This window comes from Bos indicus x Bos taurus, chromosome 6 (assembly GCF_003369695.1).
Source record: "Bos indicus x Bos taurus breed Angus x Brahman F1 hybrid chromosome 6, Bos_hybrid_MaternalHap_v2.0, whole genome shotgun sequence".
NCBI lineage: Eukaryota > Metazoa > Chordata > Mammalia > Artiodactyla > Bovidae > Bos > Bos indicus x Bos taurus.
Window position 1 is genome coordinate 83,402,714 of NC_040081.1, and position 14,489 is coordinate 83,417,202.

The 14,489-nt window shown below is 35.1% G+C and overlaps 1 protein-coding gene across 1 annotated transcript in view; it reads right to left on the reverse strand.

Moving 5' to 3' along the window:
* Positions 1-4,458: 4,458 nt before the first annotated feature.
* The window catches only part of UBA6 (ubiquitin like modifier activating enzyme 6), an 87,431-nt gene continuing 77,400 nt past the window's right edge, over positions 4,459-14,489 (reverse strand). Inside the window, exons 28-33 of the mRNA XM_027544635.1 lie at positions 13,678-13,795; positions 11,710-11,903; positions 10,835-10,962; positions 8,426-8,513; positions 8,125-8,219; positions 4,459-6,753 (exon numbers count right to left, since the gene is read on the reverse strand). Coding sequence (XP_027400436.1) covers positions 6,603-6,753; positions 8,125-8,219; positions 8,426-8,513; positions 10,835-10,962; positions 11,710-11,903; positions 13,678-13,795 — 774 coding nt within the window. The 3' untranslated portion in view covers positions 4,459-6,602. The remainder of the gene's footprint in view (positions 6,754-8,124; positions 8,220-8,425; positions 8,514-10,834; positions 10,963-11,709; positions 11,904-13,677; positions 13,796-14,489) is intronic.

The following is a 14,489-nucleotide window of genomic DNA, read 5'->3' on the forward strand; positions in this document are numbered from 1 at the left end:
TTGGGACCAAAATCACTGTGGACAGTGACTGCAGCCATGAAATTAAAAGATGTTTGCTCCTTGGAAGAAAAGCTATTAAAAATCTAGACAGTGTATTAAAAGGCAGAGATATCACCTTGCCAAAAAGATCTGTATAGTTAAAGCTATGGCTTTTCCAGTAGTCATGTATGGATATGAGAGTTGGACCATAAAGAAGGCTAAGTGCTGAAGAATTGATGCTTTCGAATTGTGGTGCTGGAGATCTTGACAGTCCCTTGGGCAGCAAGGAAATCAAACCAGTCAATCCTAAAGGAAATCAACCATGAATATTCACTGGAAGGACTGATGCTGAAGCTTCAACACTTTGGCCACCTGATGTGAAGAGCCGACTCACTGGAAAAGACTGATGCTGGAAAAAAAAAAAAAGACTGATGCTGGGAAAGACTGAGGGCAGGCGGAGATGGGGCAACAGAGGATGAGTTGGCTGGATGGCATCACTGACTCAATGGATCCAAGTTTGAGCAAACTCCGGGAGACAATGAAGGAAAGGGAAGCCTGGTATGCTGCAGTCTGCATGCTAAGTTGCTTCACTTGTGTCCGACTCTGCGCAATCCTATGGACTTAGCCCATCAGGCTCCTCTGTCCATGGGATTCTTCAGGCAAGAATAATGGAGTGGGTTGCCATGCCCTTCTCCAGGGGATCTTCCCAACCCAGGGTCTCCTGCATTGTAGGCAATTCTTTACCATCTAAGCCACTAGAGAAGCCCATGCTGCAGTCTAAGGGGTTGCAAAGAGCCAGACATGACTTAGTGACTAAACAACAAGATATATTTAGTGAAAAAAGTCTGCATTTCATTAAAGTGGGCCCATTCAGTTCAAATTGTCTTGTTCAAGACCTACAAGCAGGTGTTCAAATATAATATTGGCATAAAGGTAAAGATAACCACACATACAAGAACACAAGATAATGAGAATTGGCAGAAACAAACATAGAGCATGCAGGAGAGCTTCAGATTTGGGAATTATTAAACACAGACTATTAAATAATAATGCTTTTCATTATCAGATGAAAGATATAAAATTGCAGCAGGACAATTAGAAACTGTGACATGCTAGGTTTGCATATTTGAAATTAGAAATTTGAGAACAAAAATACAAAGGGCTAAAAATAAGCAAGATGCATTACAAAACATAAGTCAGGAAGATTTGTTCCACCAAGTATCAAAAATAATATATCAGCTATAGTGATGAAGACAGTATACCAGCACAGGGATAGAAAATGAACAAAAAATACAGCAAGATATGTATACATATACGGATATGACACGACTTTGGTGGCACTGCAGAAAAGAAGAGACTTCAGTAAATGGTGATGAGGCACTTCCTAGGATATAGAAAAGTAATTCCTCATACATTAAAAACTTAAAGTATGGAAGTCAAAACGAAAGCTTTAGAAGGTAATACAGAGGAGTATCTTCTGACTTTGTGGCTTCAGAGAACAATTTTTAAAAATTCACAAAAAACTCTAGCCTTAAAACAAAAAATTTGATACTTTCCAGTAAATAACCATTAAAAAATTCTTTATATCAAAGAACATCATAAAAGAGGGAAAGGCAAGCCAGAGTGGGAAAAAATATTTGCAGTTATATAGCCAACTAAGAGATGGGAATACCAGACCACCTGATCTGCCTCTTGAGAAACCTATATGCAGGTCAGGAAGCAACAGTTAGAACTGGACATGGAACGACAGACTAGTTCCAAATAGGAAAAGGAGTACGTCAAGGCTGTATATTGTCACCCTGCTTATTTAACTTCTATGCAGAGTACATCATGTGAAATACCAGGCTGGATGAAGCACAAGCTGGAATCAAGACTGCTGGGAGAAATATCAATAACCTCAGACATGCAGATGACACCACCCTTATGGCAGAAAGTGAAGAACTAAAGAGCCTCTTGATGAAAGTGAATGAGGAGAGTGAAAAAGTTGGCTTAAAGCTCAACATTCAGAAAACTAAGATCATGGCATGCGGTTCCATCACTTTATAGCAAATAGATGGGGAAACGGGCAGACTTTATTTTTTTGCGCTCCAAAATCACTGCAGATGGTGATTGCAGCCATGAAATTAAAAGATGCTTGCTCCTTGGAAGAAAAGTTATGGCCAACCTAGACAGCATATTAAAAAGCAGAGACATTACTTTGCTAACAACGATCCGTCTAGTCAAGGCTATGATTTTTCCAGTTGTCATGTATGGATGTGAGAGTTGGATTATAAAGAAAGCTGAGCACTGAATAATTGATGCTTTTGAACTGTGGTGTTGGAGAAGACTTCTGAGAGTTCCCTGGACTGCAAGAAGATCCAACCAGTCCATCCTAAAGGAGATCAGTCCTGAGTGTTCATTGGAAGGACTGATGTTGAAGCTGAAACTCCAATACTTTGGCCATCTGATGTGAAGAACTAACTCAGTGGAAAAGACCTTGATGCTGGGAAAAACTGAAGGCGGGAGGAGAGGGGGACAACAGAGGATGAAATGGTTGGATGGCATCACCAACTCAATGGACATAAGTTTGGGTAAACTCTGGGAGCTGGTGACAGACAGGGAGGCCTGGTGTGCTGCAGTCCATGGGGTTGCAAAGAGTCAGACGTGATTGAGCGACTGAACTGAACTGAGCCAACCAAGAACAGGATTTATAATGCTCTTTAATGAATCAAAGAAGAAAAAATCTGCCAACACAAGCAAAAAAATGGGCAAAAGAATTTAAAAGTCACTTCACAAAAAACAAAGAGTGGCCAGCAAACATATAAAAACGTACTCAATTTCACAAGTAACTAGGGAAATGCAGAGTAAAACTTCAATGAGATATAATTGCACATCCAAAAGATTGGCAAAATTAAAAAAACAAACAAACCTGTTAACACCAGAGTTGAGCAAAGTAGAAAAGCACAACATCTCTGTTGCTCAGGGAAAATTTTGTTTTAATCTCATAAAATTTAAGATGTAAATATCCTACAATCAAGGACTATTCCTAGGCATACATAGCTTAGTTGCACTAGGCGAAGGGATAGGCTACCCACTCCAGTATTCTTGGGCTTCTGTAGTGGCTCAGATGGTAAAGAATCTGCCTTGTAAGGCAGGAGACCTGGGTTTGAACCCTGAGTTGGGAAGATACACTGGAGAAGGGAATGGCTACCCACTCCAGTATTCTTGCCTGGGTAATTCCAAGGACAGAGGAGCCTGGCAGGCTACAAAAGAGTCGGACATGACTGAACGATTTTCACACATAAAATAACGTTCACTGTGCAACTGTGATCCTCCTTCTGCGAAAACCCACTGTCCACAGTCAACAGAATGAATGAAGTGTTACATTAATGCAAAGGTAAATTATACATCAATGATGATGAATAAAGTTGTTACAAGCAACAACATGGATGAATCCTATGTTGAATGAAAGAAGAATCCCATCTTGAAGGAAAATATAGTATAATTCTATTTACATAAAATTAAAAAACCATCAAAAGTACAGTATTGTTTAGGTACAAACATAGGAGGTAACATTATAAATAAAAACAAAGACAGTTATCACAAAAGGGAGAATAGTGCTAATGTGAGGGGAAGCTGGTTGTGAATGGGAAGCGACTATAAGGGGAGTTTCTGGGCTGCTGTCAATTTTGTATTGATTTGAGAGCTTGTTACACAACTAGTTACTTTAAAATTATTCCCAAAATTGTGTATTTGTATTTTATGTACTCTTTTGAATATGTATATACACACAAATGTGTATATATATGAATACATATATATTTCTTAAATAAAGAAAGCTAAGACATGGCAAGAAAAACAAATTATCGACTGGTTACTTACTGGGACACCCAAGACTGCAACTTCCTGGTTTATGTTTTGAATTTGTTAGAAGTAAAATAGTTAAAGCAATACCTAATGACTGTATACTAAATGGTTATGTATTTACAATCATAATGAAATTTCTGATAATATTTACTGCAGTTGAAAGGTATTAGGTAAAGAGATTTTTCTCCCCCCTTAAGATCTCACTTTACAATTACAAAATAGTGAACTCTAAACACTGCTAACATTTTTTTATGCCTTATCACTGGCGCCATCAGGGTGTATCATATTACACAAAAAATAAAAATACACATCTATATCCAAGTTCTACCCTTGGGACAATTTAAAGGAACTTATAAGTTAGTAACATACTGCTCTGAACTCTATAAAGTAATGAATGGGCTTTAGAAATCCCTGACCAGCAGTCTGGGATTTACCAGATCTTCCCCCTCAATTGTTTTAACAGTTTCCAGGAGCCAAAAGCACTTGGAAGTAATGTCCCTCCACATCCAGTGAGTGCTGTATCTCCATGACTGCACAACTTGAAAACTAGGAAACACCAAAGCAATACTACTCATAAAATGAATAGTAAAACTGGAATCTCCAGAGTCAACTTCAGAACAGGATTTACAAAGATAATGTCAAATTTCTTGATTTATTTTTAATAAGTAAAAAATCACTCAGTGGTACTGTACAAAATCAAATCATTAATTTTTGCACCTGGTATTTCAATCACCAGCAGTGATCTCATGGTACAGAAATAAAACAGACAATGAAAAAAAAACTGTCATTAAATTCATGCTGGCTTTCCAGTTTAGCAGAACTAAATAGAAGAAATAAACGGCAATACTGTTACCCATAGGAAAAAAAAAAAGCAATGACAAAATGGTTTCACATTTAATCATAAAATGAACTTAATCTTTGTTGATTCTGTTTAAATCTGCTAAAGCACTGATCTCCAGAAATAAGAACTGATAGCCAGGTTCTGTTCTAAATTTACTTCTGAAGAGATGTAGAGATTTATATAGAGTAAGTAAGATACTAGATCATAGTTGAGAATTATTGAATGGCTACTGAGAAAGTATCAGTTGCTGTCATAGAGTACAAAACAAAAAAGTGGAACAGACTTCTTATAGGAAAGTTCTTTTATTAGTGCTAGCCTCTAATGTTCCAAGCCACAGAGCTTTGATATTCCTGAATTCACTTTTAAGTAATATTAATTTTAAGCACTGTGTTTGCAATATACATGAAGTGAGAGGGAAGGATATGATGAACCAAAATTAATTGCTTATTTCAAAGGTAGTCAGTTCCTGTAGACTCATCCTGTCCACTTATCCTTGCCTCCAATGCAGATTACCCTTTAATCATACAAACTCAACCTCCATTCCTCCATGGGATGATGCTTTTACAAAAGAATGAAACAATATGCCTGGTTGACTAAACTATATACAGATGGAATAAAAGGAAAGTTAAGGAGGGAATAGAAAAAGATATCAAATTGTATTAATACTGATGTGAATCAGTTTTTAATTTATCAAAGTACTTATTAATGGTCTGAACAGAAAAATAGAGGAAAAGCAGCTAGAAGGAAATGACATTCTGTGGTTACGAAATGCCAATTGCTTTAGGACACATATCACTGGAAGTAAATGAAACACCTGCTGTTTTCACTGAGTTTACAGTGTTGAGTATACTTTATGTTATTTTAATGAAAGCATTTCTATGAATACCTGCAATAGCTCCTAGCAGAAAACAGAACGTTTCTATCAATAAAGATCTAAAAAAATAAATTTTTATCTTTGTCAACTCCCTTTCTGGGAATGTGGAATTAAATAATACATTTCCTTTAAAAAAAAAAAAATTGTTTTTCTGTCCATTTGTTTGCTGGAAGAAAAAAAAATCAAGACTCAACTAGTGATAATTTTTTAATTTCTACTCTTCAACTTCTAAGGACACTCCATTTACAAAACTTTTTAGTCTTATATACTATGACAGTTAGGTTTAGAGTTCCAAATAAATAAAACAGCCACATTAGAAGGCATACTGATGAATCAAATGACCAACCATATTTATCTGTTTGCATTTGTGGATTCTCTAAGAGGGCTGTCAAGAGTTCATACAGTATTGTTAACATTTAGTTCCGGTTAACACCTGTCATCATGACTTATGACACTGATGCTGTCAACAAAGATCCTGATTTTGGAGAGACAGTGATATAGCAAACTCTGGTAAAATGAGCAGAGGTAACATTTGTACAATTCTAAATGTCTACTCTTTATCCACTGCTACTATCCCCCCACCTCCATTGATGTTAAATTCAAAGCCTCATCTTGAAAGGTGCAGGGAGCCAAATACTATTTGAAGAGAAAAATGGGCCTCAAATACTAAACAACAACAACAACAATTTATAAAATGAGATTAAATGTTTTGGATAATTACATTTGTAACTTTCAATTTCTTGATGTTTTAGCTCTTCTAGTCTTGGGTATGTAATTTTTCCTTCGTTTCATCCAAAGAAGTCAATATACAATTTTTTGGTAAGCATTATAAAATGGCATTCCAGTTCAAAGTTGCTTGTGATCACATCCACATATGAAGCACAACATGAGTGTATATACTATGCTTCAAAATCCTTTACAATTCTTCACTGTACTTCCTTTTTTTTTACTGATGGTTCCCTTAAATTAAGGCTTTATCAAAGAGAAATCCATAGCATTTTGAGCTGACTTTTTTAGTTCCTGAATTAAGTGCATTCTTTCCAAAATCAAGTAGTCTTAAATTTAAGACAACTTCTGTTCATCAGTGTCATGACTAAAGTAGTATCTTACTGGAGGTCCAGGTAAATCTTCGTCTCCATCAACATCTGGAGCAAATGACACAGTAAGATCCACATATCTCTTTTCAGCAGAAGGTTTCACAAGTTTATGCATTCTAAGAAAAATAAACAAGGACAAATAATTTGGTAAAGTCTGTAAAATTAAAAGAGTGATTCAATGATTATGTTGTCCAAAGAATCTGATCTTGTTTAAATTTACTTTTAAATGTAGTAATTCATCTGCTTTCATATAATTAAGGAAATGAATGATTTACCTAACAATTTTTACCTCTGTTGGTAATGATAAAGAATACAGACCACTTATTAAAAAACACCACCCCCCCGAAAAAAACCACATAGCAAAAAAACCCAAAATGTAAGCAATGCTTTTAAAAAATGAATATATAGATGGGAAATACAGATTCCTGCTCTTGTGAATGAAGCTTATTAGTGGGGGGAGATGATAATATAGTGATTATTAGTGACAAATGTTATGAGAAAGGGAACAAGTAGAGCAGAATAAAGGGGATTAGGAGTGCTAGGCTGGGAGATTGGACAGGATATAGTATTAGATGGGGTTCAGAGGGGCCTCTTTAGGAAGTGCAAAGACCAGAGGTGAGAGTTAGTCAGATGGCCATCTCAGAAAGAGTTGTAAGCAAAGGGAAAAACTAGATCAAAGGTCCCATGCTGGAGAATGGAATGTTCAAGGAAAAGGAGGGAGTTCACTGTAACTGGAATATTGTGAACAAGGACAGAGAAGTATGAAAGGAACTCAGAGGAGTAAGTGGGAACCAGATACTTTAGGGCCTTGCAGACCACTGTAAAGACTGGCTGATTTTGCTCCCTCCCTTCCTTTTTCTCTCTGCTCAAATGTCAGCTTATCAAATCAAAATATGACAGGCAGAGGGATTACCAAGATTATCTAACATACTAATATACTGTAGCAATTTAACACACCTTTATTCTGCTTTATTTTTCCATAGCACTTACCACCATCTGATATTCATGTCCCTCCTCAAGAAGGGTAGGGACTTTGCTTCACTCACTGCTGTATCCCTAATGCTCACAAAAGTACCTGGGATATAGTAGGCACTCTTCGAAAAAATATGCTGAATAAATGAATGACAATAACAATTGGCATTTTTTTTAATACTTCAGTTTCACCAGCCTAATCCTCAGTGCTTGCACATAAGAGGTGGATCTGCTTTTACTTAGTATATTGATCAAATCAGGTTTCTAAGCCCATTAGTTTCAAAGCTGACTCAGAACTACAAGAAATTCACAAGAATATTGTAATCCTATAAATCTCACTGGGAAGGTAGCCTATGAAGCTTGGTACATTCACTGTCTTTATTTCTGTCATTAGATAAGAGTAAATCATGTATTTTTATCTGAACTTTAATAATCTCTACACTTAATTTTCTAGTGTACATCCAACTTATATTTCAATTTCTAAGAATCTCTTGCATACAATGTTTGGTACTTACGTTAACTTCAATCTTTTTGCATGACCAGGCACTATAGGAACATAGAGCATTTTGACTCCCTGTACCACCATTGTTGGCTCAATTCCATACTTCTCCTAAAAATGAATATCAAAAAGAAAAACAATCAAAGCTCCATCCAAATAGAAAATGGTTGTGACAATGTTTTACAACCAGTAAAAAGAAAGCAAATTTGTGATAAATAATATTTATAAAAACCTCTAAGAGTCGGACATGACTAAACACTAATGAGATCATGTATAAAACTAACAGACTCAAAGCAACTAATGAATAATTGTCTCACTTTGACTGCATTTATGAAGTCCAAGAGGGTGAAATCTTCTTTTCCATGTATAGTCCATCTGTCCCAAATTGTAAATGATATTCCATTTCTGTTGTAGAAAAATATTCAGAACAAAAACATTTACATTTTCTTCCCTTGAGTAATAATAAAAAACCCCAGAAATCCACTATTTGTGATTTAACTAGATATTAATGTGTGAGTAAAAAAAAGGAAAATATAACTTAAAATATTCCAAAATCTTACTTCCCCAGTATACTACACAGGTAACCATTTTTATCAGTACCTTGTTATCTTTCCAATGTCTCATTATAAACCAGTATGTCTTAGCAAGAGAGTTTGGTTCTCAATAGCTGCATAAGTTTCACTGTGTGGATGTTTCAGTCTCCTATCATTGGACACTTAGGTTGTTCTAATCTTCGGCTATGATAAACAATGCCAGAATGAACATCCTATACGTGTATCATTTGAAATGAGTGAAACCCATGCAAGTTTGAAATATAGTGCTGTATATGTTTTAATATGGGTATTTTATATTCTCATCAATAATGTATGAGAGTAAAGCTTTCTCACACTATTGCCAAGATGGTAATTTTCAAATTTTTTGCTGTTACCAGTTTAAACTGTAAAAAATGAAAGTCCCAGGGAATTGTTCTGCTTTGTCATACAGCTTTTGGAACTAGATGCTTATTCTCATTATCCATTAGTCAGACACTAAGGGTGGCTTCTAATTCATCCGAGTTAGGCAAACATAGATGAAACATAAGAAAGTACAATGCTGAATAGTGTGGCAGATTAATAGTGTGCTGACTATACTATGGCTAGTTTAGTCAGAAATGCTTCATGCCAGATGCATAAGAATGAAACTGGACTTCTATCTTCCACCATACACAAAAATTATCGATTATCAGAATGAATCAAACACCTGAATTAAGACCTAAAACCATAAAATTCCTAGAAGAAACCTTAGGTGGTAAGCTCCTTGACACTAGGTTTTGGTGATGAGTTTTTAGATTTGACAGCAAAAGTAAAGGTGACAAAATAAAAATAAACAAGTGGGACTGTATCAAACTCAAAATCCACAAAGGAAAAAAAAAAATCAACAAAATGAAAAGGCAACCAACTAAATGGGAGAAAATATTTGCAAATCATATATCTGATAAGGATTTAATACACAAAATATATAACACACTCAGACAACTCAACAGCAAAAAATACATACAATCCAATAACAAAATGGGCAAATGACCTGAACAGTTTTCCAGAGCAAACATACAGATTGCCAATAGGTAGATAAAAAAGACGCTCATTATTACTACCAGAGAAATACAAATCAAAGCCACATTGAGGTATCATCACACACCTGTTAGGATGGTTATCATCAAAAAAAACAAAAGGTAGCAAATGCTGGCAAGGATGCGAAGCAATTCAACCTCTTGTACATTTCTAGCGGGAATGTAAAATGATACAGCCACTACGGAATGCAGTATTTAGGTTCTTCAAAAACAACAAAAATAGAAATACCATATGATCTAGCAAATCCACTTCTGGGTATTTATCCAAAGAAGATGCCAACACTAACTTGAAAAGGTATCTGTACTCCCATGTTCACTGAAGCTTTGTTTATATAATAGCCAAGACATGGAATCAATCTAAGTGTCCATTTTGGAGGAATCAATAAAAAAAGTATGGTGTCATATACAATGAAGTATTATTCAGCCGTAAAAAGAATGAAATCCTGCCTTTTGCAACAACAGAGATGGACCTTGAAGACATACTAAATAAGTCTGACAGAGAAAGATGGATACCTTATCACCTTATGTATATGTGGAATTTAAAACAAACAAACCATCTCTCTTCCCCAGAAAACTCAATCAACTAACTAGAAAAAAACCAAAAAAACCACAAGCTCATAGAAGAGGCAGGTGGTGAGGGTGAACAAAATGGATAAAGGGAATCAAAAGGTACAAACTTTTGGTTGTAAGGTAAGTCATGGATATATATAATGTGCAGCACAGTGACTATAGTTAATACTGTATTGCATATTTGAAAATTGCTGGGTGAGTAAATCCTGAATGTTCTCATCATAAGAAAAATTCTGTAACTATGTTTGATAACGGATGGTGACTGAACTTATTGTGGTAATCATTTCACAACATATACAGGTGTCGAATCATTGTGTTGTACACCTGAAAGTAAATTAATGTTGCATGTCAATTATATAATTTAAAAAAAAAGGAAAAAAATGCTACATGAAGATGGGGTTATGACCTTGTCTTGAAGTGACAGAAAAGATGTGTGTGTAGAGAGGAAAAGGAGTGATGAAGCTATTATTTTTCCCTTTTAAAAAGTAAAAAAAAAACAAAACTATTTCATTCTCATTATGCAAGAGAAGCAGATCTTCATGCATACCTGATTTCAGTTTTTCTTACTTCAGATGTCTCTGTAAACACTATGATCGGAATGGCTAAGTTAAGGAAACAATTTTTGTAAGCTTCAAATGGATAGTCACCAGCTACTTTGATCATCTCCAATGCAACCTAGGTAAAAGAAGGTGATCTGATTATATAATAGCCTAAAACTAACTATGACTTTAATTGCACGTATATAATTTTCCTGACTTCTTCTCAAGAATTTCTGTGTAGAGAATAAAAGTAGTTATTAGACTAGAGTAATAAAAATTTCTGTAAGTCTAATTAATCTGACCATGTAATCTTCCTATTTTGAAAGCAGACACCAGCACTCAAGAAATACAGCTGTCTGAAATCATTTAATAATAGGAACAATAACTATATAGCGTCTATGAGTAACACTAAAGTATAATAACTAGCATGGTCCTAAAGATTCTAAATTGTTAAGGAATTGTTAAGAAAAGACTAAATCAAAAGAAATCCAAATCACTATTGAGAACAGCATTTTTTTAAGGCAAAGAACTAAAATCTAATATTATCAAAGTGCAAAGTCTAGGATAGTTCATTTTATTCAAGAAAAATAAGGCACATGGATTGTATGGAGGATACAAAGATGATTAAGAGGATTATTGCTTGTAAGAAAAATTATACTCTAACTCAAAGGAGCTTATTTAAAAATGTTTGCATTATCTGTAAAAGTTCAAAATACAAGATTACTGTATTTGCAGAAATACCTTACAATTTTAAATTATAAGGTCAATAAGTATCCTTCCTTCTCTAAGATCTCCGAGTGAATGGTTTAGGGGTGGTATAATAGGGAAGAAGACAGGAAAGAAGTAATGATATAGCAACATTTTCACAGAATAATAATCTCACCAAGCCAGAGACTGCAGCAGTAGATGTTGCTATAGCAGGTATAATTCTACCTGCTATGCGCTTTGTTTTCAAACGGTCAGCGGGTTCAATACTATACATTTTGGCACGAAGATTTGATGCAGCTGTGATGAAATCTATGTGTCCATTATGATCATCATCTTTTTCAAATGAAAGCACTGCCATCTGAAGGTCACCTGATGATAACCAGAAAAACAAAGTTTGCTAGTAAGTAATAAAGGCTTTACTAAGTAAAAAGCAATGTGGGCTCACTACTGTTGAAGAATCTTTTCTGTGTTTTGTTTAGCTTTGTAAGTAACTGAAAAATACCAAAAAAGAAAAAAAGAAAGAAAAGTCAGAGAACTTAAGTTATTGAAGGACATGAAAATGATGGCTTTAATACCACTAAATTAGAGAAATTTTGATATTATAAAACTTTTCTAAAAAATATAAAAATAAAGCCGTGGCAGATTCATGTCAATGTATGATGAAACCAATACAATATTGTATAGTAATTAGCCTCCAAAAAAATAAATAAATAAAGTGGAAAAAAAAAAAGGCCATGTACATTTACTATTAAGCAGTTTACAATAAAAAGTCAACACTGGCTACTGTTCAAAAACCGATTCCCTAAGTACTACTCTGAAAAATTTTACCTCTGATAACTAAGCATAGAGTCAACTGGTCAAATAAAAACAAGTATTTTGGGGGAAGTTTTTAAGATTAATTTGTGGTTCCCCAAATCATTCTGCAGACAGGTGTAGCTTGATCTGTGATGAAATAAAAAGTAAGAAATGGTAATAAGTTTTTTCTAGAATTCCAATTATTAACTTAGGATATCAACTGTTTACTTGCAAAATAAATAGTTGGCTGTAAATCACATAGTTGTGTCTGACTCTTTGCGACCCCATGAACTGTAGCTCACAGACTCTGTACATGGGATTCTTCAGGTAAGAACACTGAAGTGGGTTACCATTCTCTTCTCCAGGGTAACTTCCCAACACAGGGATTGAACCTGGGTCTTCCGCATTGCAGGGAGATTCTTTTACTGTCTGAGCCCACCAGGGACGCCCTAAATAGTTGGCTAATCTAGGGTTTTTTCTTGAATTTTACTGGTCTTTATGTAAAATCCCCGAAGTTTGGAAACTGCTGATTTATGTAGTTAAAGGATACTGAGGAGGTCTCAAAACAAGCTAGTACAGATCTGTTTTTCAGTAATTAAAAGTTCAGTTTTTTATATTTAAGATCATTTAGCAAGGGTGTACAAAGGTCAGATTTATATTACCTGTGTATAATTATGGAAGCCAAGAAGAAATCTGTCTATAATTTTTTTATCCTAAAGTGATTTAACTGGGTCTATGGGGTCGCACAGAGTCAGACATGACTGAAGCGACTTAGCAGCAGCAGCAGCAGGTTTAGTCTGGCTTCTCTGGTATCTCAGCCGGTCAAGCATCTGCCTGCAATGCAGGAGAGCTGGGTCCGATCTCTGGGTTAGGACATCCCCTGCAGGAGGGCATGGCAACCCACTCCAGTATTCTTGCGTGGGGAATCCCCATGAAGAGAGGAGCCTGGTGGGCTGCAGTCCATGGAGTTGCAAAAGTTGGACATGACTGAGCAACTAAGCACGCACACACACATGCAGGGTTAGTCTCCACAAGGACTCCATTTTTCATTCATTATGCTAGCGGTAAGTTATAAAGCAATGACACAACAGAATCTCAAGGATTAAAAGAATCAGAACAACAAAAACAAAGCAGACGTACATATCAGCCTTTAAGAGTAAGGAAATGGTGGAGAAAACTGGTGAATTTAGTTATAGTTCAAGATAACAGTGACTTTCATATGATCATGAAATCAAGTAATATCATTATTATTCCTGCTATTATTTAATTTCACAACCTTCTAAGTGTAGAGCTTAGTGAAAATAAAATATTTTTAGCTCAAAATAGTTTTATAAGGATTTCCCCTTACTTGTGGTAGCTTCATTAGATGCAATAGCCTTTTCTAGTTGGAAAATAGCATTTCTCTCATCTTCACTGCTCACAGGAACCTGGTCCGGTTTCCTTGCAGTTTCATCTGTTTGAACAACCTTTAAATATATGAATACATATTCATTAATGATATCACCTCTTACACATAAGCTTAACTAACATATCTGCTTTTATCAAACAAGTCATAAAGAGGAAACATTCTATCTAGTTTAATTAGATTATTAACCATTATGGTCAAAAGTATTTTATACCTTATATTGGTAAATAATATTATTTACATATTTATTGTCTACTGCCTCACAGTGACACATAAACTCTATGAGAAAAGGAGTTTTTATCTGAGAGAATCTCAATATATCTAAAATAAACCTGCCTAAGTTAAAAATACTTACTGAATACTTTATAAGATCTGAGTTCATACATATTCCTTTTAAAATTCCACATTAAAATCAAGTTAATATTAATCAATAGCTTGCAATTCTGAGAAATCAACTTCAAAACAAATTATGTATCTCTAACTAGTGCAAAGTTATTTTCTGTCTCAAAGAAATTGAAGAAATCCACAAATCACATAATATGGGCATGTAAAATATTTACTGAATGCTGACAAGAAGTTCTATACCAAAGAACATGTGTTCCTTCTTTATAGCTGCATGCTTAGGACAGCATATAAAAGTAATTTATCTTTAAGAAATTACTTATTAAACACAAGGTCAGAGAAGTTCAGATCAGTTCAGTTCAGTCACTCAATCATGTCCGACTCTTTATGATCCCATGGACTGCAGCACACCA